Raw genomic sequence first — 25865 nt, 5'->3', positions numbered from 1 at the left:
GGCTGAGGTTAGTGAATCTGGAGAGGGAAATAGCAGATGAGCTTGTGGAGAGATCCACAGTCGGGACTGCAGAAGGATGGGCTGGCTGTGGGGAGGAGTTGGAGTTTATTTGAACTTGATGTGGATCTTCCAATGGATTTTAAGCAGAGGAGTGTCACCATCTAACTCATGCTTAACAAAGATCACTGGCTGAATTGTGGAGAACGGTTGGACGGTGCTGTCACAAATGATAGGAGTGAAGAACAGGATTTGGGGAACATCATAAGTTCCAGTTTTGATATGTTGAGGCTGAGGTGCCTGAGGAACGTTCAGGAAGCTCAAGATAAACATCCAGACTGACAATCTAGATTTCCTATTCAACACTCTAGGAAGAGAACGGGAAAAATGCAAAGAATGGAGTTGCTTAAAGGATGAACGGGAGAATGGAGACCCACAGGGACTAGAACAGTGCCCAGAGTAGAGTAGGAATCTGATAAATCTTTAAAAAGGAGAGTTTGGAGAATTCAAAGAAAACCAAGAGGTGCTTTAGAAACCAAAACAGGACAAAGTCTTCACCGCTGGAATTGATGAAAGACTAGTAGATTTTGAGAAATGTTATCTTCTTTATAAATTTATTACTAGTGTCTGGATAGTCATATGTAAGGGGAAAATATGTATACGCCATTTTATGGGGGGAGCATTAAAGAGAAAACTCAGAAGAAAGTTGATATGCGAAGGCCATTATGAACAAAAAATTGCCTATTTCAGCTGAATTCTCAAAATGTACATCATGATAGGAGATTTTAAAATGTCAACTCAGTAGAAATATATTTTAAGTAAATGTCCTACCTAGTCATACACATGTGGAAGTGTTATGAATGCTGTTTTAAAAAACTCTTGTTACTGACTTACAAAGAGTGTATCATGTTCCAAGATTCTATTTCAATTGATTATTTTGTTTTAAAGTACTACTAGTGAATTATAATAAACAGTGTTATCTTAATAAAATCTATTTTTGTCATCTAGCAGGTGTCTAAAAAATATATATTCCATATTGTAGGCTATTTAAACTTGATTTTAAAGAGAATTAATGAAGTTCACAATGGATACATATATGTCAAGATGGAATTTTAGTTTCAGTTTACATAAATCTAGTGTTTTATTATCAAAAGGTTTGAAACAGATGAAATAGCTACTGTTTTGCCATTTATGTCATGAATCAACATTTATTAAGAATTTAGCCAATTGCATTGAACTTGCTTGATCACCTTTCTTCATTTTTGAGAATGATAAGTATTTATTGGACATAATTACCAAAAAGGAAATCTCAGTATTCATAGCCTTTGTAAGGAATTTAATAATTTTCTACAAATATATTTTTTTCTTTCATGAAAAGTGTCAAGTTTAAGACTTGATGCTTATTGCCTTTATAAGCTGTTAACAATTATGCGCAGCAGTGATCTTTTCTTGCTCTTTGCCTCTTTTCTTCCTGCTATAGTTTTAAGTTTTACAAGTAATCATATTTTCCAATCAAGCCTTGAAATAAAGGGTAAGGAGTGAGGAATTTTTACTTGAAGGTGGCTTTTGATTTTAAAGAGAGAGGACTGTTTAGGAAATACCATAATTGTGTATTATTTTCTTTCCTTAATTGGGGATTTAAAAATTAATAGAAAACCTAAAGTGTCTACATTGTTTAGGAAAGATATCTCATTTGAGGCACACAAGGCCTCATTTGTTTGTTGTTTTTCTTTCCAAAGTAATTTCTATTTATATCCAGAAATTTACTGTCCAGTCACATTAATAACTGATAAGGAGAAAGGTAACCAATCTCATCATGATTATAGCAGATCATTCTGCTAGGTACCTTGTTTTATTCCGTAGAACTCTACTGTATTCTGTGATTCAATAATTTGTCTTCTCATGTATCCTGAAGGGAGATTTGTGGGTCAGGAAAAGAAAATGTGTTTGCATGTGAATTTTTCATAATAAGTATTCAGAGTGACATTTTATAAGACTTCCATGGAAATCAAAGGACATTTGTGATATGAAGTTGTTGGAAGAAAATTATTTTATGTGATTAAAGGATTAAAGATTTGTGCTTACATAATGATAAATCATTGTTTGGGGGAAGAATTCTCCAGTATTAATTATGCACCTAACGTTGGGTCTAGCACTCACTTGTGCAATATTTATGTCTTGCATAACCAAAAACTATGTGCGGTTGTAATTTCCGAATATAAGAATCAGTTTATCCTATAAAAAAACCCACTGGAATATGCATCTATATACCAATATATCTATGTGTATTTTTATCCTTGAAGCTGTATCTATATATGAAATCCATATGTACCAAGGGAAGGCTGGCAGAAAAAACTTTAAAATTAGCTGACAGCCAGCCTAATCTGACAAGCTAACTACTTCCTGTAATAAAACATAATATAATTGCAATGGGTAAAAGTGGTATTTGGTATAAAGAGTAAAACAGACATAAAAATGAAGCCTACATTCCCAGAAGACATTATCTCTTTCAATTAAAAGCATGTTGACTGATCAAAGAGGTAACCGAAGCTCATATTTATAAACTTCCAGCATTAGCACTTTTAAATTGGTCTTGATGTTGACCTGATAAGATTTTTGTCTTATGCAGTAGAACGAACTCTGCACGTTGGGAAAGTACTTAAGATTATTTGTGTTGTAGGAGCAGAGGCTGTCATTCATTTTCCTTATTAATAATGTTAAATGTATACGGAGGAACCCTTGACCCACGGGGCTCTCATGTGGCTGCTTTGGGTTGCCCATCATCCAATTTAAGGAGCCTACAGGTATTCCAGTAGAATGATAAGACAACAGAGTCTGTTTTCCCAAAGATTTAAAATTATTCCCTGAAAATAAGCCAGGCATTTTTGAGTCTTAGATGTGGGACTTGCCATGAGGTTTCATCTGAACTCAGTGGCTAAAAAGTTGAACTCAAGGGCTCAATGGCTAAAAAGTTGGAAAACGACTGCCTTGGAGCCTCAGACTCTTTCATCTGCAATAGTATTCTTCATGCAGCAGCCAATGTGGTCCTCTTAGAGAGTAGTTTTGGATTAGTTAACTTTTCTACCCAAAGCTCTCCAGCGGCTTCTTACCTCAATCAGAATAAAATCCAGTGGTTACCAGCGCCTACAAACCCCAGTAGGCCCTGCTTCACTCACCACCTACCAAACCTCCCTGTCGCCTCATACCGTGCCACTCCCAGCCTGTGTCCCTCTCTCAGCTGTAGAGGCCTCTACTCCTACCTGCCAAGCAAGCTCTGATATCAGACCTTACCCTTGCTTTCCCCTCTTGTTGACATGTTCCTCCCCCAGAGAGCAGTGTGGTTCATCCCATCATTTCATTCAAATCTTTACTCAGATGATTTCCAACAAGGCCAAGCCTGACCACACTATCTAAACTAGTACCCCAGATACCCTTTGTTTTCTAGACTCTGTCTTATTTCACTGCTTACACTTTAGTTTTACCTGACATAGCATATATTTATCATTTGCTTATTTCTTTCTTCCCCAATTAGAATGTAAGCTCCATGAGATCAGGACTTGGTACTGTTCTCTGTCATATCTCTAGTGCCTAGAACATGCCTGGCACAGGGCAAGTGCCCTGATCAGAATAGATCTGTAGACTCACAGGTACAGCTTCTCAGTCTGCTTACTTTCTTCATGAGGAATAATTTACACAATAATATTCTGGTTTAGCACTTTTCTCATCTAGTCAACTAAGCTACTGGTAAAGGCTCAAAGTTGTTGACTCCAGTGCTTTCATGAGAAGATTCTAGAATGCTTAAGCAGTGGTGGTCTCAAAGGGCAATGAGGCTTTCTTACAACATGATTTACAACGAAGGTGTAAGGAAAGTACAGGGAAAATAGAGCTTGCTTACATAGTATATATTTGGATTCAGCTCTATTAATTTAATTTCCCCAGGATTTCACAGGCGTATATCATGAAACAGTGCTTGTTTTTATCCATGTCTGCAACAGAAAAAAATTATGCATCCAAATGGAGCATAATTCTGCCTGTAAGTGTTACATGGTGGGTTCTTCCACGCTTGAAAAACTGACTTTCAAGCACAGCGCCTTGTTTGTTAAAAATGCTTTCTCCATTCCATACCAATCTCTGAAAAAATCTAAGACCTAAAAAAAAAAACAAAAAAACCCAGACCATTCAGCTGCATTACCTTGTACCACTTCCATGTAAGCAGTAACCTCCTTATAGCTCATTTTATGTTTTTTCACCCCAAATTTTGAGTTTTTTAGGTTTACATCGTTGCTAAAATAATATTTTATGATGAGCAAGGAGAGCAGAGTTAGTAAAGGTACTTTAAAGTAGTTTTTCAGGAAGACAAAACTAATTGGAAAAACGGGATTCCTCTTTTCCAACTTACAAGTGAATATTTGAATATAAATCAACAAACTTATGGAAGAGACATGTCACAGAAGTGTGCTTACTTGACAGGATTTCGGGCAGCATCTGGATCTTGGGCTGTGACTGAGCCTATTGTCGTATTTATCTGAGCATCTTCTCTTATTTGTAGGATGTAGGCCAGTTTGCTGAAGACAGGGGGCTCGTCTACATCTTCCACCATAATTTTAACTGTGGCTGAATCTTTGAATGGACCCAGGTAGAGAAAGCGGGGTTCAACGTGAGGGTTGGAGGCTTCCACTTTGAGGCTGTACACTTTCTTCTTTTCAAAGTCCAAGAGCTTGCGGGGGGTGCGGGGAGGAAGAAGTGACATATTTAAAGCAACCGAGACACAGAAAGCCAAGGCATGAGCCATTTTTAGTGCAAATCACCGATAAATGAAAGTGATCATATTGCTTTGAGACATCACTACACAGCGTGATATTGGGTAAAGACATTGGAATTCAGATACCACACAATCCTGATGGAAGTGTGGGCTGAAATCACGCACCAGGGGTGCAAGTTATGATGGGCAGGAGAGGGAACCTAGAAGCAGGAGGGAACCTAGAACAGGCCCCCTTTAAAAAAAATCCTTATATTTGACTACAGGGAGCCTCGCCAGGGGCAGGTTGGCAAATATGTAGTAGATCCTTCTGTGTCAGATGTTGTCACATTTGGCTGTAATTGAACAGCTAATGAGTGCTTAAAATTTGCCAAGGGACTTCCCTGGCGGTCCAGTGGTTAAGACTCTGCGCTTCCACTCCAGGGGGTGTGGGTTGGATCCCTGGTCGGGGAACTAAGGTCCCACATGCTGCATGGTACGGCCGAAAATTTGTTTTTTTAATTTAAAAAAATTGCCAATATCTGAGCCCCACCCTGGACCATTAAACCAGAATATCTGGGGTGGGGATGGCAATCTATACTTTTAAACACCTCCCCTAGTGATTCTACTGTGCAGCCAGGATGGAGAACCACTGGTCTGCAGCATGATTCCCTGTTCTTTATTCAGATAAAATAGATTATAAATGGGTTTTTTTTTTGGCGTGAGTTGATAAAATATTCCAAGTGATATCCTGATAAGGGCATCCGGCTAATTACTTGCCAAAGAAAGTAATGATCATTGTTGTCAGAGGTCTTTAGGAGAAGTATTTCTGCTTCTGGAGACATCGTGAACCCAAATGCTTGTTGCTGACTTTTAGTTTTAGATGATAATATGACAAGGCTCACGAGAAACACAATTAATCAAGACGTTAGTGAATGTGATTTAGTCGGCTAGGCAAAATTTCAGTTTGAATCTGATAAGGCACCAAGAATATTAAAAAGGTTAATGCACACTAAGGGGCTTCCTAATTATATTATAGTATAAAACATTGATCTGAATGTCACTTAAACATGTTTTATTGTGTTTCCAGATATTAAGGCATGTAATCCAAAGCTTAAGAGGAAAAATTTTTCTTCTTATTTACATCTACTTACGCTTATATCTACCAGCAAATACAACAATATGCGACAGGAGAGAGAAAATATTACACCATACACGGTAAAAGTGAAATCTTTAAAAAAAGTAACCAAAACTAATATTATTTTCAGCTTTGAAGCACACAGTTTATTGGTTTTTAATTTTTGCCATATTTTAGTATACTGCTCCGTGGTACCAAACAATTCTGGGGGTTAAATAGTGAATAAGTACATAGGGGAAAATAGGAATTTAGAATATAAAATCTTTATTATTGTGTTCCAAAAAGTAGCTAAAGAGCTTGCAGGAAATTTTGCTACTTTATTTTTGTGGTCTTTATATATCCTCTCTAATTCAAACCATCTTTATCACTGCTTGTATTATTCTCTTCCTTCAAAGCACGTAACGGAGTTTGTAGTTATACATGTTTCTTTGTTTATTTGCTTCCTTGTCCATGGGAGCAGTTCCCTGAGACGAGAGACCATCCTGTTGAATGTACTATTGCGCCTCCAGCGTCTAGAACAGTGTCTGGAACTGTTTTTAAATTTATTCTTCACTTACATTATTTATTTCATGTATTTTTTGTATGTCATTTGTGTATATTTACTTAGGAAGTTTTTAATAAAAATTTATTGAAAGTATGGAATTAATGAATGTATAAGATTATTGAGGACCCCTGAAAGCCAACCAAAGAACTCTCAATGTAATTAGACTAGGTCTTAAAAAGAAAATTAATAAAACAAGACTTGAGAGGAACGTTCATGTGAGATGTAGTTGCCCCCAGTTACTTAGGGACCAGAGAAAAGTAAATGCCTTCATTTGTGTGGTATTTTAAAAAATTCATTACCTTTTTGACAGTTATAATCCCTTCCTGGGTTTCCTGATCGGTGATGACATCAAACATGTCCAGCCCCTCTCCCTCTGTAATGCTGTACTCAATTTCAGCATTTTCTCCCAGGTCGGCATCACTGGCTTTGATCCTGCCAATTGGTGTACCCGGCGGAGATGATTCAGGGGTTTTAAACTGGTATGTACCTATTAATCACCAGACAGAAATAAGTCAAACATAGACTAATTACACTCCATCATACTAAAAACAAAACCCATTTTCTAGCAGTTCGTTCGCATATTACCATGGATGCAGGCAGATTTGTGCTTTCCTTAAAATAATTAATGGTGCCCTAGTCTCCTTAACGTTTTTACTTTCATGATTGTTAAGAATATTTCTTCTATTTCATGACCTGTCTCGTGGCAAAGGGAAAACACTTTTCTTGTCCTGTAAGTAGGCTTCCAAGTTTATGGTGTGATTGTGAGAAAGTCTGAACTGTGAAAGGAGGGCACAGAAGGTTGCAAAGACCCCTGTTAATGTAATCTAGCAGAAAGACTAAAAAAGAATTGAACCTGAACTGTGACTTTAAGCCAATTACTAGGTGTTCTTTAAAAGAGCTCTTTCTGTCATTGCTAATAATAACTGAAGGTGAAAACAAATTACAGCACTTCCAGAATGTATCCAAGTAGAGATTCCTTCACTCCTACATGAAGCTGGTCTAGTTGCAGTTAGGGATATAGATAAATACATTGAGAAAAAAATCTCTTAGTTTTTTCTAATTTTGACTAATTTCTTCCTTTAAATTTTACTAGTGTTTTTTTCTATGCATAGATTTCTCCCATTCTTATATTTATATTACTAATTTAAAAGCTAGACATACACTTTTCTCATGTTGGAAAAGACGTTGAAGGAGAGTACATGTGAGTTTCAATTAGATCTGTCAGGCCAGCATGTGCTTAGGAACAGACAAATAGTAAAGACAAACTTATTCTATTCTCACCCATTACATTTTGCCAACTATTTACACAAATTGCTTTGGAAAAAAAATTATAGACTATGACACTACTAAAATATAGTCCTTCAACAATATTTAATCCACTAAGTATTGATTGAGCTCATCCTTGGTAAAATGATAAAACATGCCAAGATTTTCTCTAGTGTATTCCACTTCCCTTTCGGGTGCCTCCAGCCCCTTTCTATATTCTCCGGTCCGTTGCCTCGGGACATTATGCAGTAATGATCACAGTCTATTTATTCACGGAGAGAGCACAGAGGGGGAAGGTCCCATGGTATGGGTAATCCTTCTGTTATCCTTCCCCAGGACATCCCCATATGGAAAAGGAGGTTTCTGGGAAATGTGCTGGTGATTCTGATATTTTCATTTCAGGCCTCTGTGGGGGATGTTTTAGCGTTCATAAAACCTTTCTTCTCCCCGTTAAATCAGAAATTAGTTAGCTATTCTGTTTTTGCATTTAACTGTGATTAAAATACTTGAAAAAAGTAAACAAGATAAAACTATTTCCTGTTGATCTGTGTGTATCTCCATTATAAAAGAAGCCCTTATTAGCTGACCAGCTTTACAAAAGGGCCACGCTTGAGTAAGTGGGTTTTCTACTTAATGATGGCAGCTGTTTTCTCCTGGAAGATAGGATTCAGGTAGTTTTCTTAGGAAATCATAGTCAGAAAGGAATTTTGATCCTGGAAGAAAAATGACATTAAAACCAGTACCTACTTGAGGTCTCTTAAGTGAAAGGGTCAAGTGTACTGCTTGAGACAGAGTGGGCATTTATGAATGCTGGTTTCTCCTTTCTCTTCCTTCTTACCTAATCATGAGCGTTAAAGATTTTAGAGATGACTTTTGGTATCTCAATTAACCATAATGTAGAAAACTATTTATGATTACAAATGGATTAGGTAAATAGTTATTTCCACAGTTGTATTTTTAGAAACAGTAAAATGATAAATCCTCCCCTTGCAAAGCCTCGTGAGGACTTAAGGGAGATTACATGCCTGATTAAATTCACAAAATATAAAGTCAAATTTTTCCTAACAGATAGCAGCATGCTTGTATACATATGTTCTGCACAAGCATATTTATGCCTGTGGTGGTCTTATTAATAGGGAAAAATAAAACAATGATGTTGCTTTTATAATAACAGCCATATCAGACCATCGCTCAGCTAATTACCAATAAATGTTCGCATCTACTGAGCATCAGTGTTGGCAACTCATTTTAATAAATGTGCCAGTTCTTACTAAGTTCACTAACTTTGGCAATTAATAAGAATAATGGGAAATAAATATCATTCTTAAAGTTACAGTTTTACAAAAGTGCACTGAAGACACTCATTCAATCAAATGTTCCTACTCTGGGGAAACCGGGGAGGGTTGTCATTGACATCCGTCAGCGTGATGTTCACTGTGGTGGTACCAGACAGTCCCCCCATCTGTCCACCCATATCCTTGGCTTGAATCACCACTTGGTACTGCTCCCTGTTTTCACGATCCATGTTGAGCAAGGCTGTCTTGATGATACCTATGGATATGAAGTTCAGAAATGGAAAGGGGTATATTAAAAATACTTTACAAAATCATTTATTTATGCAAACAAACATAGATCGTCACCCACGATATGCATAACACTGTGCAGATGTCATGGGTGACCATAAAGATGATTGATTATAGGTAGCCTTCGTACTGAAGGAAATTAAACCCACATAGGGGAGGTAGGTACATAGATACGTTAAAAAAAATCCACCTATAATGCAAGGAGAATGAAAACAAGTACAAGTCACATCCTGCAATAGTGCAGACTGTAAGTGGCTTAAATATTAAGTGTTATAAGATGACACCGCAAAATATAACTTGGCGTGTGGCACAGTGCTAAACTACCGTAGCTGCTTGAGAAAGGACACTAGGTGCATAATGAGGAAATTAATAAAGTCATATATACTTGAACTGACTCCTGAGTTTCACATTACCGAATTAACTGATTCCTCATCAGATATACCCACCATAATGAATGCTCTGAGGATCTTCTAAACCACAAAACTGTGGTCTTATAAAAACACAGCATCAGTTGTCTCCTAATGATCATCTTGTATGATCCTAGAGAATTTTTTCCCTAAAGCTGACGTGAACTTTAGTTCAACAGGTCCCAGCAGTGACCAACATTCTTCAGTTAGGCAAAATTGATCTCTGTTGTTAGATGGTTATAAAATAATTAGTTTAAAGAATTTCTAAAAGTTTGTCTAATTTCTATGTAAGGCTTATGCTTCAATTAGCAGCATTCTTTCAAAAATCACTGGAGAAGGCTTTATAACCTTCTCAGGTGGCACATTCCATGCTTAATGACTAGTGAAGCTGAAAATACCTTTTTTTATTTTTAACAAGAATACCTCAGACAACAGGTAGGAATGAATACCTCGATTTCATTCCTGCAGTGCTGGCTTCAGTGAAAGTGAAGCTGCTTTCTGTTCTCCAGATAATAGTACTTCTCTATTTAAACACAGGAGGTCACGTTAGCCTTCTGTCCTTTAAGTTGAATAATTCTAATTTTTCATCCTCATTGTTTTTAAACTCAACATTTTCTTTTTCCTTGGGATTCTTTCTAAGTTCATGGCACCTCTTACATCGATTTCCAACTGGATGTAGTAACCTAGAAAGGTTTTGATTTCTACTAACAATAATGGGTGCTTAAAAATCGTATAAAAGGAACTCTACTCCTATTATAACAGCAAAAATATGTGTAGAATTTACTATACAAGTGATATTTATTAAAAAATAGTTCATCATAAGATAGTATGCTACTCTGTGGAGATAGTGCAGAAAAAAATGAGATGTTGAAAAAGGATTCCATTAAGGCAATCCATTTTGTTTTTTAGGGCAGTAGCAGTTAGGATAAGCTAGACAACGTGACAACAAAAGTGAAATTTCAGTGGTTTAACAGAACTGTAGTGCTCTGTGCAGGCCAGTAAGAAGCTCTGCTCAGGAAAACCCTTAGACATTCAGGCTGGAGACCCACTCGATACTGGTTTCCATCGTGATCACTGTGGCAAGAGGAAGGGAACATGGTGGATTGTGCACCAGGTCTAAAAGTTTCGCTTGGAAACGACTCGTATCACTGCTACATTTTATTGGCCCAAATAAATCACATGGCTACATCTAGCTTCCCAGCAGGGTAGAGAGAGATGCAATCCTACTAAATAACTAGAAAAAGAAGAATCAGAATATGTATAAACAGCCCTACTGGCTATCAGAAGGGGTTGGCCTTTTAGCTTCATCTCAAACTGGAAAAGAGAATAAAACAATGTGTAATTTTTCTGAGTCTCCTCTGAATAAACATGGTGGATGAAAGATCCATTGTCAGATTTCTTGCTTAAGATGACCTGGATGTCATATTTACAAGTGTATCACTGGTGTTTGGGAGATGAATCTAAGAAAATTCAATCACACTGATTATTTTTATTAAAAAATATGCTAGCTCAGTTGAGCATGTCAATTAAAATTACAGATTGTAAAAAGAAGATAAAAAAGGAATTCTAACCTGTTTCTGATTCAACTGAAAAATAGGGCTGCCCCTGTAGGATGCTATAGACAATTTTAGCACTGTTTCCGTACGTTGGATCATCAGCGTCAGTTGCAGTGACTTGGACAACAAATGTGCCTGTAATGACAGAAACATGAATTGAAAATAAATTAAGGGTTAATGACGGCTCCTTGATACCCACACATAAGGAAAAAGCACAATCTTACTTCTACAGAAAACTATCATGGCAAGGGAGTGAAGAACTACAGTGGGATGCTAGGCTAAAAAGCCTTGGATTTCTCTCTGAAGGAATGTGATCAACATTAATAAATATTGTAGGGATTAAATTAAAGGGAAGCACGGGAATGATCATGACTTTGGGTGTAGCTGATTCCAACCCATCTCCAAGGGTGAGATTTGATTGGATTCTTGCTACGGCAATTCTTTCAAGTTATCTAGGCCTAAATCTATTGGCATCTTGCACTATTTTTTCGACAAGGATTAGTGTAGGTATTGTTTAATGAGGGGGCCATTCGTGATTTTGCTGGAAATTTGCTGTGTCATAGGTGCTTTTACTCCTGGACTAGAACGTGCTGATGTGGAGCCTGCAAATGCAGTAGCTATTTTGTGATCTTAGCAATGCCAGCCTGAGGACAAAGCTGAATAGGACAGAAAATTACAGAGAAATATCTAGAACACAAATCAAACTATGTTCAAAGTCCACTTTACTTTTGGACTTAAGTAATGTGACCAATAAATGCTTGCATTGTTTAAAGTAATTTGAATTGTGTTTTCTGTTACTTACAAATAAAAGCATCCTAAGTGATAAATCTGATAATTCTAAGAGGTTGAAAGACCTTGAACCTTATGAGAAGTAGTTTTGGATTAAGTAAAGAATTAATTGGAATAGCAGAGGATACACATCCAGAATTGATAATCCCAAAAGATGATTATAATTAAATGCACAAAGAAGGCTATGTTGTATTAGATTGGCATTTTTATCTTAGAGACCACAGTTAATAATAACCTTCAAAGTATCCCTAACCCCCAGGAAATTCCGTGCAAATTTTTATGTGTATGCCTACATGTATATTACAATGAGGATAAGTTCCGTGGACTTTATCTGATTCTCAAAGGGGTCTGTGACTTCCAAAAAGGGTAAGATCCTCTGATTTAGATCACTTTATGGCTGACTTTTGGTATTCATATTAGACAAAGAGTAAGCATACTGCTAGAATTCTCCTGTCCATGAACAGGGCAGGGAAGTCACATTTAGGGAATATTAGAATTTTTACATTGCTTTTGTAATATCTAACCAGTTCCATTTATTGAGCAAATATACTGTACTGTGTTAGGGTTGGATGCTCTGGAGGTAGCATGTTGATGCGTGAGATAGAGCACCCGTCCTTGTAATTTGACAAGGTGTGTAGGTTTTAAATGAGAGCATATGATTTTAAAGCGAGGAGTAGTAGAAGTCAACAGACACCTACGTTCTTATTTGACATCAATACAAAATTTGATTGCTTTTAGAATATGGTTATCTGGATATTTTGAGTGCCTATTAGTTGCCAGATGTGGTACTGGGGGCTCTGCACTTGTTTTCTCCTTTCGTTCTTATGATAAGGGTTAGGAGTTGATGTTTATTATTTATTTTTTTTATAGATATGGAACTGGAGGATCAGAGACATCAAGTCATATATTTACCTAAGGCCACATTGCTGCTTATTAGTAGGGATAGTTTCAAACTCAGGTCTGTTTGTTGTCGGAGTCTTTTTTTTTTTTTTTTTTTTTTTTGTCGGTACGCGGACCTCCCACCGCTGTGGCCCCTCCCGTTGCGGAGCACAGGCTCCGGACGCGAAGGCTCAGCGGCCATGGCTCACGGGCCCAGCCGCACCGCGGTGTGTGGGATCTTCCCGGACCGGGGCATGAACCCGTGTCCCCTGCATCGGCAGGCGGACTCTCAACCACTGCACCACCAGGGAAGCCCCGAAGTCCATTTTTACTACCTTGTTATTTGTTGTCCCACTACCTTCATGTAATTCCTTTGGGATGCCTTTACTATCACAATAATGACATGTTAATTTATGATAATGATGAATGTCAACATAACTGTGCCTGTGTGCAGATTGGAGAAAGGCTTCTCTTCCTCAAGACGTGTTACTGCCAGCTACCCTCAAATATTTATAAAACATATTTAATTCTATAATGACTTCAAGAGTACGCCGCCCCTTATATTGTGCGGTTACACTTTGCAAGTCTGGTGAGAGTTGCCCAGTGTGGTGCTGATGACCAGGTTGTCCTTCATTAATTCTTCCTGCCCTTTACCACGTAGAGGAAAAATATTTTTCCTAACAAATCTTCCTCTTAAAAGAATTCTAATCCTCCTCTTAACTTTGGTGATGGTTTGTGATTCTTCTAACAAAAAGTGACTTCAAGTAATGAGATGAGTAACTTCTTCATGGGAAAAATTGAGATGTTTTATAATCATTTCTGTAGATTATGTATTTTCCAAGTCTTAGAATTGTGAACTGAAATGTCTCTGATATCTGACTCGCAGAATTATGGAAATGTTTTTTATTATGTAATTTAGCCCTTTTGAACTTGGCACTGAATATAACTTAAAATAACCCTTTACACAATAGTTGAACATTTGTCATCGTCTCCCCTGAAGTGTTTTAATGTGGCTGACAGTGATGTCGGCAGGATTTTTTTCTTAATTTAAATTCTATTTACCTTTTCCCAATCTAAGCAAATTAAATGCACACGTATTAACTTTAAAATCGGCGGTAGAATTGTACACAAAATATTAATTTACCATATTAATGTCATGAAAGTCTCTTAATTTCTACCACTTAGTAAAGAACATATCCTTTAGACATCATCTGCATATTGTTTATGGATTTTTAAAAAAGTTTTCTTTGAGTCTCTTTCTCAAATATAATTACTCTTTAGTCTGGACTGTAAATTCAGGGCTTTTGTTTTCCATTGGGGAGATCCTTACCTGAAGCCTAATACCACTATGGGCTAAGAGAAATAGAGAGGGCTGCTGCCTTTCAGTCCAAGAAATAAAGTGGGCATTTTGAGTGGGAGAGGAATTAGGTGAAATGGTCTCTCCTCTTTTCCCCTCTCACCCTGCCACTTTTCATACCCTAATCACTAGAGGAAATGCTGTTTTCTTAAAAATAATAAGACTAGAGTAATATTAGGAGACACCGGTACACTTACAAAAAGGACATAAATGGACTGTTTGAAACACAATGCTTCTAGAATTTAGCAGCTAAGTTCATTCAATTCAGCAAATTTCACTCATAGGACTTGTTATTCAGTTGATGTACTAGAGGAAATGGTTGAATCACATCTCACTCACCGACATCAGACATTTCAGGAACAGTGGCCGTGTAAACCTCCTTGGTGAATATTGGTTCGTTGTCATTGATGTCATGTATCTTGATGATGAATTCAGACTCGGGCTCCACGGGTCTCCCTGTTTTTCTGTTTATGGCCTGAGCTCGAAGGATGTAAACAGGTTTTTCTTCCCTGTCCAGCCTCTTGGTGGCCTGTATATCCCCTGTGTTTTCATTGATAATGAAGAGATCTCCTGCTCCATCTCCTGAAAGGATATATTTAAGTGATCCATCTCCTCTATCCTGGTCTGAATGTAACTAGTGTAGAAAAAAAAAATTAAAGAAAGTAAAAGTCAAGCATGTGATCCTAAACTGTTTGTCTTTATGATGCAATGCTATGTTAACTTTCATTCAAGTCTTTCTAAGGGTTGCAGATTGTTTTCTTTTACTCTTTACTTAAATCCTCAGTAGTAAATGCCGTTCATTAGTGAACACGTTTCCTTATAATCACAGAGATTTCCAGAAGTGGAACAGAGCTTGGATAAAATTTAGTAATCCTGATTTTGAAGAATGGAAAACTAAAGGCCAGAGCAATAGTAAGATGCCCAAGGACATATAAGCCTGGCGGGAACAAAACTATTTTCACTACAGCTTTCAGATCTATTAATACACTCTCCCCCTCACTTTTATGTACACAGATACACCAGACAAGCAACATACTACTGAGAAGAGGATTTTGGTTTCTGAATCAGAGTATACATTTTGCCTCTCCACATTGCTATCTTGGTGAATTTAGGAAAGCTAGTCAATCTTCTTGATTCTAATATGATGGAGATTATAGTCAATTTTCTAGGAAGATGTGAAATTTATTTATGAAATTCAACTCGAAGTGTTTGAGAAACATCTTAAGTGCTGCCAGGGACAATGCCTTGAAACCACCCTGACTAGGTAATTTACAAGATAAATTGGAATAAGAATTTACAAGATAAATTGGAATAAGATAAATTTACAAGATAAATTGGAAAAGAATATTTAACACGTTTTAGTTTAAAATGGGAAAGGACCTTCTAAAAGATTAGATTGAATAGTCTGCCTTATGAAGCAGTGGGTTCTCTGTTCCTGAAGGTCATCAAGCAGAGGCTCTGATAAGATTAACAGCCAGTGAAATGGGTCTGGGTGAAGGGTTGCGGTAATGAACATGAAGATAGCACTGAAGTGAAGAGGGCGATCCTAACTTGGAAAAGTAGCCCATGGGTTACTTATCCTGAACTTGATATCCACTCTGTTGACTTCCCTGTTGTTTCTTTAGTTCCCTTTTCCCCACCTCAGCAAAAGTTTAGGCAGTATCTCATAGGTCTTCTGATAACCTAACCCTATTCACAATTTTTTTCAAAAAGTGCTTTTGACCAAGGAGAACTGTTTTCAGATCTCAGTTGTAAGTGTCAGCTACATACAGACAAGTCAGCTTTAATGACTAGTAGGACCCTGTGGGGCCCTCCTGGGTAGAAAAGCCCCTCTGTGCTTCCTGTTTCTTGTTTGTAGAGAAAGGCTTTGGTCTCCTAGGTCTTTCCTGAGTTCCAAAGAACAGACTCAAGCAGTTACTAATTAGGTAAGTGAGGGAATGCAGAAACAAAGGAAAAGCAAATAGTTCAGTGATAAAACAGAGTCCTAGTTCCTCCTGAAGAGATATACATAACAATCTGACATATATTTTTGAGTTCTGCAGAAACTAAGCTCCCCCACACAAGGTAGAGGATGGTGATTACATGTGACCACAAGCATGCAGACGCCAGATTCAGAAGGTTGATGATTATGATTCCTGAAACATCACCCTGTTACCTCACCACCAACCAGTCAGAAGAAGGTCCATGGGCTGCAATCCTCATGCCAAATGTTGCCTTTAAAAACCCTTTCCTGAAAGCCATTGGGGAGTTCGGGTCTTTTGAGCATGAGCTGCCCATTCTCCTTGCTTGGTGCCTCCAATAAACACTGTACTTTCCTTCATTACAACCTGGTGTCAGTAGATTGGCTTTGCTGTGCAGCAGGTGAGCAGACCCAAGTTCTGTTTGGCGACAATCTCTACCTTGTTTCAACTCTGTCTAAGTGGAGTATAGGCTATGTTACAACAGTAATGGCAACAACAGCAGCAGGTAAACCATCTCTGTGTTCTCTTGATTGATACTGCATGGAATGTTCAGAGTAATGTCTACAAACACATTTGAAAATAGAACCTCAGGGGGAAAAGGGACTTAAAAAATACATAACCCACACTTTCTAAAAGTATGTCCCATGGAATATCATTTACACAAAATGCTGAGGAAAAAGGTTCTGTGGCCCAATAATTTTGGGAAATACTTCATATTCTGCCTCTTTCTTAGAGTCACCCAGTGCCCATTAACTTAGGAAAGGCTGTGAGTACCTATAGTCCACAACTGTACTAAACATCATTTAATCTAGCTTTCCTGAACTTTCTTATGTAATGAATCCTTTTTGGGTGTGATCCGTATTGATATTCCCCAAAACAGTTTTCCAAGAAACTCATTTTGGGAAACATGAGATAATTGAATCCATCACTGCGAGAGTCAAGAAAACTGAGGCTCCTATATGTCGTGTTTCCCAAATCACGCAGCTCACGTGAGAGTCAGATTAGAACTTGAGTGCAAGAAGAGGTTTATAGATTATTCCGTGCAACCTTCTCATTTTGAGAGATAAACTGTGTCTAACGCCACACAGCTACTACTAGTTAATAGCAGAGTTTGAGGAAGAGAATATTATTTATACAATTAGTGGCCTTGAAAGCAATTTGACAGAAATCATGCAAGATAAATGCGAATGGGGAGGAAATTGCTTAGAAGTGAGACAAACGCGACAAGAAATGTAAAACAAGAGCACCCCATGATTTGTGTGATGTGATGTGCTAAGAAAACGCTGAAACCCTGACTACACAGAAAGAGTCACTGGGGAAAGTTTTAACTCTCCATCGTCAAATTCTAATGACTGAAGAGAGCTCTTAAAAAGCTGTTTCATTAACTCATGAGTAATGAAACCAATGTCACTGCCCATTGGATCTGGCTCTAGGACAGCCATGGTCAGCAGCCTGGCACAGTGCAGGGGGCACCACACCAGGAGTCCCAAGTGTGGGCCTTGCTCATTTTCTCTCTCTCAATAGGACAGTCAATTAACTTCCAAGCCCTGGGATCCTTATCAGAAAATGAAGATAATTGAGCTACAGGACAAGGCTGTAGTGAAGCACTAAGAGACTATATACAAATACTATGTTAGTTCCTACATAAACATGCGATAAAAGCATGTGTTTTATAAAGTGTCTTCCAAAGTGTCTTCCAAATTTAAGATATTGTTACTATTATTAGCTCTTAGTTCACAATAAACAGGTTTTTGCTTTTGACTTTGAGAACTTTGTTCTGAGGACTTTGAAAACCCAATTTTACAAACACATGGTATCTCTAAGGTAAAATCTGTTATCAAAAGCCAGTATTCTTCTATCAGGTGGCCATTGCTATCTTTCCACATGATTTATTATATTCTGCATTCCACTAGATTGTAGACTCCCCTCAGCCGGTTCTTTCATCACTTTCAATATGTAGTTGTTGCACAATTAGTAGGTGAATACCACATTGGATCACAAGATTTATTCAGGTAAAAGTAATCAGAAACTTACTTTTAGCTGTCAGGAGAGACCATTTCGATGACTTATAGAACAAACACCAAGACAATATAAAAGGGCAGTGGAGATGCCAGCTAGGGGCGTGAGCAGGGATTGCTCTGCAGATCCCAATTCTGATTTATCAGTATTTGAAAACTAGTGGGAAAGTGCATCTCTTCACTCAGGCATTGTATAATAATAAAACAATTTAACCTCATCCCCCTCCCAGTGCAGCGTCTACATCTGATGGAGCGCACAGAATAGAAACCTCCAGAAGCCTTTGTGTGCTCTTTCCCCCTCTACTCCCCTTCCACTGAACCCCTCTGAGGCCAATTCCTTTTTCTCTCCTTGGGGAAAAGAGGAAACGTTAAGAAGACATCAGTGCAAGTGAAAGCGGTGGTGACAAGCAGACATTAGGGGTTTATTGAGCTCTTAGAGTTTAATTGGATTTTTTTTCTTTTGTGATGTCATTCATCATGGCCACTGTAAAAGGCAGAAGTTAAACAACAACAAATAAAAGGTTGTATGCTGCCCGAGGCATGTTTTTACTAATTTCAGTTTAATGTGGCTGTTCCATTAAGTTTAATCATCTGGCTCACTTTTAACGATTCACCATCAAGTAAAAATTATCCACTTCCCTCGGAAAGTCACATTTCATCTGGGGCTCGCAGGACTTTTTACTACTGTACCTGGAGCATTTTGTTGCAGAAGAAGCTCTTGGTCTTTGCTTGTTTTTCTGTTGACTTCTCATTATTTTTTTTAGTGTAGCATCTTGACAAATAAATACAAGGATCTGGGGTTGTAGATATGGCCCCATTGCAGGCATCAATAAAGCAGTGCCAGTATCTTTTTATCTGCTACGTATGCCACCTCCCAACTTGATTTTGTCTCTAATTCAAAGGTATAACACTAACTGTACAGATTTTTAGTGGTTTATGGAGCTAGTTAATGCTGCCCCATTCCCCCCATTCCCTATGTGTCACTGAGTCACTTGTCTTAAGTCAGTAACCAAACTGAATCTTCTAAGCATATGCATCGTTGAGACAAGAAAGCAGAGTTTAAACAGAAGTTTACCTACATGGCACATCTGGAAGTACCTACAACAGCCTGAAAGGGGCTTAGGGAAGGAATTACGTGATTTTTTGGCTGAAATAAAAAAATGGATTATGACTAATATGCTCATAGAGTGTAATGTGGCCCTTTAAGAAATGTAATGATTGCTAATCTGAAATGTTATAAGAATCAGAGAACAGCTGTGGTGAAAAGATGTTGTCTGATTGGGATTGAAGTGTAGAAACTGGAGTTACACCAGCGAGAACACCTTTGTGCTAAATAGATTGAATATTATTTTAAATTGGGAAAATAAATTTACAATCAACTTAAGACAAATTGAAGCTTAACTGAATTCAATATATATATGTATATATGAGTGTGTATATACATACATCTCTCTACATAATGCATGTATACATAACGCTAATAAATATGCTTAATGTAAAATCGTGAAGAGCTTGTTAGGTAGAGTTTATGTCAGGAAGAAATTGCTTGAAGTACATGGCAGGGATTAGGAGTAGCTTCTGTTTCAGAGATCATAGGGGTAGGTAAATAAAAATATCTTTTTTTTTTTTTTTTTCTTTTGCTGTATGTGGGCCTCTCACTGTTGTGGCCTCTCCCGTTGCGGAGCACACACTCCGGACGCGCAGGCTCAGCGGCCATGGCTCACGGGCCCAGCCGCTCCGTGGCATGTGGGATCTTCCCAGACCGGGGCACGAACCCGCATCCTCTGCATCGGCAGGCGGACTCTCAACCACTGCACCACCAGGGAAGCCCTAAAAATATCTTTTAATAAAATTTTATATTACATATTTTAATATGCTGTATTTGGATGTTAATGATTATTATGAATTAACTAATTTATATCTAATTTATATTTAATTTATGTTTTTTCCAAGTTAAAATGCTGAGGGCAGCATATTTTTGTGGCAGGTTGTTGGAACTAGACATGCAAATTCTCAGACCCCATCTACCTCCAGAATCAGAAACTCAAAGGGTGTTGCCCAACAATCTGTGTTTTAAGAAGCCCTCCGGGTGATTCTGATGAGAGCTCAAGTTTGAGAATCACTGCCTTAACTAGTACAACCATAATGCATGCATGGTCTTGGGCAAGGGAAAGAAATGGGTATGTAGTAGTCGGGTAACCTTGGGGAACTTAGTTAATTTCTCCAAGTCTTATCTCCCTCATCTACATAAGAATAATACCATACTTAGTTTACAGGTAGGTTGCTCTGAAACTTAATAAAACAATGTATGTAAAATGCTTAACAGAAGGCCTAGCTCAGAGATATGCATCAATAAATGATTCTTACATCACAGACAGGAAGTATGTAGAAGGTGGACTTTGAAGGTGGAAACATTTGGGTCTGAATTCTGACTTTCCTATTAATCAACTAAATTAATTAAGTTATCATAGTTTTCATAGGTCATCTTTAAGACAAAACTCAAAATAACTAATTTTGCCAGATATTCCTCTTCTACTTGTCCATTAAATGTAGATATTCCTCAGGCCTATGTCTTAGGTCCTTGTCTTTCCTCATTTCACATACTCTCTCCAAATGAGAGTATCTGTTTTCATGGGTTAAACTATTATCTCTGTGCCATTAATGTCCAAATCTCTATATAACCTCAGGACAGACATTTTCGTGAGATGCAGAGTCAAGGATACAGTGATTCCCAGGCAAGTCTCTTGGACAACTCACGCTCAGTATTTCCCAGTTGACGTCATTACCTTCTCTCCCAAACCATTCTTCCTCTTGTATGTCTCATCTCTGTAAGGACCACCAGAGAGTCACCCTAGAACCTTCCTTCTGCCTCCATCTCCAAATTCATTAGGCCCCTAACTCTTGCCAATTCTACCTCTTACCTATATCTTGACTCACCGCCTACTTGTCTCCATTCCCACTGGTGCCACCCTGGTCCAATTCACCACCATTTCTCTTTGACCTATTGCAATGAGGCTCTCTGAACACACACTCAGTCTTGCTTCCTTTCCATCTATTTTCCTTTCTGTGACTAGATGAACTTAAACAACACCATCAACAACTTTCAAGATACCACTCTTTTCTAACTGAATCCTTCAGTGTTTTCTCTTTACTCTTGGGATAAGGCCCCTAGCCCCACTCAGCATGGCCTCCAGAGTCTCCACAGTCTCTGCCCCTCTCCTTAGCTTCATCAGCCATCATTCTCTCCTTGACACTCTTTGTTCTAGTGTACTGTACGTATTGCAGTTGGTTGAAGATACATCAGACTCTTTCATATCTAGGCCTCCTTGCATGTGGTCCCCTTGGTGTAAAGGCCTTTTGAACACCTTCACCTGGTTAATCCAATTCATACATCAGGTCTTTGTAATCTTGATTTCCTCAGGGAAGTTCTCCCTGAGCTGCTAGTCTAAGTTATAGCCTCCTGTTCTACACTCCCAATTTCTTCCCCAGTTAGCCATCAGTACATTCTCAATTTTTTTTTTTTTTTGAGAATTTCACAGCTGTTTTCATGTTTCAGTCAGCAAACAGCTAGATGGCAAATTTCATGATAAAAAAAGCATCAAGCCTGTCTGGTTCACTTCCGTATTCTCAGCACCCAACATATCAGCACATTATAGATCTTCAATAATTAATGATTGCAAAGAAAGAATGAATGAATGTTATAAAGATAAAATTGGATAAAATATCAATAATCAATGAAGGTTTCTGGAACATAAATAAATCTTAGTGTCCTCCACCCCCTTTCTCACTTGATTTTAGGATAATTCTATGTATCAAGAATATATGTTCCTGAAGTTGCCAGATAATTTAGCAATTACTACCAAACACTAAGCACATTGTCTAGTCTGAGCAGTCAGAGAGCATTTCAAGTTATCACCTCAGATATAAAAAATTTTCTTTAATAACCAATTAAACCTCAATAATAAAGCCAACCTGTATTAGATTTGTTCAAAAGAGCAGATGTTATAAGTACCTTGACCCATTATAAGTGCTAGGACAGAAGTCATCTGTTAAGGGTGGAGAAGTTTCAAGAATGAAGCTGATGGAAAATGAATGGAAAATTCTCCATTTCACAGAAACATTGTTCTATTAAAATATAGTTTAACTGTCAACCAAGACCATTTAAAAACACTTATTGGCCTGAAGAGCTGCATAAGGCAATGAATAAAAAACATCTAATACCTGCCTTCTATACCTTTGTAAATTAGCCTTGGAAATACTTACCCATACATAAAAGAAAGCAAATAAAAGCAGAAATTAGACACTTCGGTATTCTTATTAAGTATTAGTTAGGAATAACAAGGTAAAGGAAACGCTAGAGGACAATACAGAGGGAACCTGTGAGTTGGACAAGGTGGAGTCAGGGGACATGTTAGCTCTTTGATGGTTTAGGAAGACTTCTTGGAGAAGGTTGGATCACCGAGGGGAGAAAAATAGCTTGGCAACCAGTATGAGCACATGGCATGGTTCCAAGGCTCTGTGTGGGAGAAGATCAGAGAAGGCCTTGAGTAGGTGCCTGGAATAATAAAAGCAATAAAGTCAGCTAAAATAGAAGCGTCCTTCCCTTGAGGTGCAGGGTCACATATTTTCTCACACTGCATTCAGAGGTGCACGGGAAGATGCGGCTTCCTTATTATTTCTTTCTTTTTTTTAATAGCTTATCCCTCAAGCTCTAATCCCATTGAGTATTGGGAACTCGATATTAGGTTGAATATTCAGTCAATATTCAGTAATTTAGTGCAGTCCAATAAAATCTGCCTGATTCAATAATACAGTCTCTTTAGATAACTATTTTAAATAAATCCCGGTCTTTCTGGGTTTTGCTTTCTCTCTTTGCCCCTGATTCATTCCAAGATGACATCTGGGTGCATGAAGAGGAGAGACCCACATGGCACAAATCAGAGGAAAATTCGGGGCTTTTGGAGCTAAGGGCAGTCCTGTACTGCCTCTGGTCCACTGGTCTCTAGACAATAGCTCTCATCCATTACTTTCCTCAGGGGCATCTATGGTTTTGGCAAGTGGAATCACGATCTCAGCTCTCCAGGGTCCAAGGTGACTAGTCCCACCCTGCCTGCCTCCTTGGTATCACATACCCCCTGATGTCTGAGTATCACTCCTCCATTGCCCTTGGCAAATGTGGACTTAGCCACGGGTTGCTTTGTCCTTGGTAGGTACCATCAAAGAGATTATCCACCCTTTTCTTGCCCTGGAGAAGCCCAGGAGCTTAAAGGAGCTTCTCTTCCACCACATGATTGCCTCAAAGGGAAATGGGCAAAAACCCACTTTGTTTTCACCTTTATCCACAAACTTGCCACTGCTTCCCACTGCCCCCTTTTCCAGACTTCAGATACGATGTCTCAGAGAAGTAGAAATGACTTTAGATACACACAGGGCTGTGTGTTTTTGTGTTTAATAGCCAGGAATGTGAAATCCCTCCCTCAGTTTCAGGAATACCCCACCACTTAAGTTTCGGTGGGAGGAAGAGACAATTCCCACCATAAAAACTGAGAAGATAACTGGGGGGTAAGAATGACCAATAGCCCCAGAGCCTGGCACCAATAACTTTTGGTAACTACATTTATAAATGGGATTCGTAAGTTTTATTCGAATTGGCCAGGCTCATCTCTTGATATGTTAAATGGGCTCTAGAAGAATCAGGACAATCTCTTCCTCTGACAAAACCTAGGATCAGGCTGCCTCCATCTCCCATGTTCTTTTTTGATTATACTGTGTTGCCTCTTACCATGACTAGAAAACATTATACCCTTCTATATAATATAAATAATTTGATTGATTTTTAGAACAGTGTAAATATTTTATCTTTAAAGCTTTCTCTTATATGATCAATCATTTGGCAATGGGTCTGTCTGGAATTTGGGAAAGTAATAATAGCAGACATTTATGAAGCCCATCCTATGGGCCAGGAAATGTGCTGCTGTTACACAGATTATATAATTTGTTACTCATTATGACCCTCTTCCTATCACCTCAACTGATGAGGAAACTGAGGCAAGGTAAGAGTTTAGTAACTTCTCAGAATCATACAACCAGTGGGAGAAGGATTGGAGTCCAGGCAGTCTGACACCACAGTCTAGTCCGTTAACTGCAACATAAATATTTTCTCTGGATGTTTACATTCAGTTCTATGACATTCATTAAAGGTTTATCCTGTACCAAACAATATCTTAAGTGCTGAGTTACACAGATCTATCTAATTCAGGATTTTTTGACCTCTGCACTATTAACATTTTGGGCTGGGTAACTCTATTCTGTGTATTATAAGATGTTTAGCAGCATCCCCGGCCCCTACGCACTAGATACCTGTAGCACCTTTCAAGTTGTGACCACCAAAAATGTCTCCAGACATTGCCAAGTGTCCCCTGTGGGGCAAAATAGCCTCCTTTGAGAACCACTGATTGAATCCTATATCTATCTATCTATCTATTAATATCATCTATCTATCTATCAATATCATCTATCATCTATCTATTATCTATCTAATCTATCCTTCCATCTTTTTTTCCTCATTGCGTACCTTGTAACTTTAAAAAAACGTTCATATAATACCGTAAAGTGCTCTGCATTTGCAGAGATTCCACATGACCCCACTCAATTCAATCTTTTACCTTTGTTAGATTTAATAAGCACTGAAACAGACCTTGTGTTATATGAAGGAGAATTTTTGACAAAACTGCTAAAAGCAAAAGAATTTTAAATCTAAACTCAGAAGAAATGTATTAATTCCCTTGACATCCTTTACACTCAATAACTTGAATTTAATGTCAAAAGTACCAAAGTAACTATTAAACGAACAAAACTTTAGTGCTATAATAGTTGTGGTAAGCAGAATAATGGCTGTCCCAAAGATGTTCATGTCCTAATTCCCAGAACCAATGACTGTGTTACCTTACATGGCAAAAAAGACTTTACAAGTGTGATTAAGATAAAGATTTTGAAGTAGTGAGACTGGCCTGGATTAACCACATGAGCCCAATGTAATCACCAGGGTCCTTATAAGGGAAAGAAGTAGGGGAGAGCTGGAGTCAAAGAAGGAAATGTGATGATGGAGCAGAGGTCAGAGAGAGAAACTGAGATAGAGATTTGAAGATGCTATGCTGTTGTCTTTGGTGGAAGGGACCAGGAACCAGGGAATGTAGTCAGCCTCTAGAAGCTCGAAAAGACAAGGAAACGGCTCCTCCCCTACAGCCTCCAGAAAGACACCTTGCGGCACCTTGATTTTAACCTAGCGAAACCCATTTCAGACTTTTGACCTCCAAAGCTATAAGATAATAAACTTGTACTATTTTAAGCCACTAAGTTTGTGGTAATTCATTACAGCAGCAATAGGAAGCTAAGGTAGTTTTTTTGTTGTTCTTTTTTTGAGGGGGGAGGATCTTAGTTCCCTGACCAGTGATCAAACCCGGGGCCATGGCAGTGAAAGTGCCGAGTCCTAACCACTGGACCGCCAGGGAAGTCCCACTAAGGTAGTTCTTTACCTTTGGAATTCAAAGTGAGCTGGAACTGCATGTGGTCCTTCAAGAATTTCAGTGAAGGGCTTCCCTGGTGGCGCAGTGGTTGAGAGTCCGCCTGCCG

The 25865-nt window shown here is 38.3% G+C and overlaps 1 protein-coding gene across 4 annotated transcripts in view; it reads right to left on the bottom strand.

The window, feature by feature from the left end:
• The window catches only part of CDH6 (cadherin 6), a 126322-nt gene that overhangs the window by 14322 nt on the left and 86135 nt on the right, over positions 1-25865 (bottom strand). For all 4 annotated transcript variants that reach the window (XM_024755777.1, XM_024755780.1, XM_024755779.1 and 1 more), the window contains exons 3-7: positions 14594-14888; positions 11245-11364; positions 9067-9234; positions 6717-6904; positions 4461-4714 (exon numbers count right to left, since the gene is read on the bottom strand). In XM_024755777.1, coding sequence (XP_024611545.1) covers positions 4461-4714; positions 6717-6904; positions 9067-9234; positions 11245-11364; positions 14594-14888 — 1025 coding nt within the window. The remainder of the gene's footprint in view (positions 1-4460; positions 4715-6716; positions 6905-9066; positions 9235-11244; positions 11365-14593; positions 14889-25865) is intronic.

This window comes from Neophocaena asiaeorientalis, unplaced genomic scaffold, assembly GCF_003031525.2.
Source record: "Neophocaena asiaeorientalis asiaeorientalis breed wild unplaced genomic scaffold, Neophocaena_asiaeorientalis_V1.1 scaffold93, whole genome shotgun sequence".
Lineage (NCBI taxonomy): Eukaryota > Metazoa > Chordata > Mammalia > Artiodactyla > Phocoenidae > Neophocaena > Neophocaena asiaeorientalis.
The sequence above is the reverse complement of the archived record's forward strand: the minus strand, read 5'-3'. Positions and strand labels throughout refer to the sequence as shown.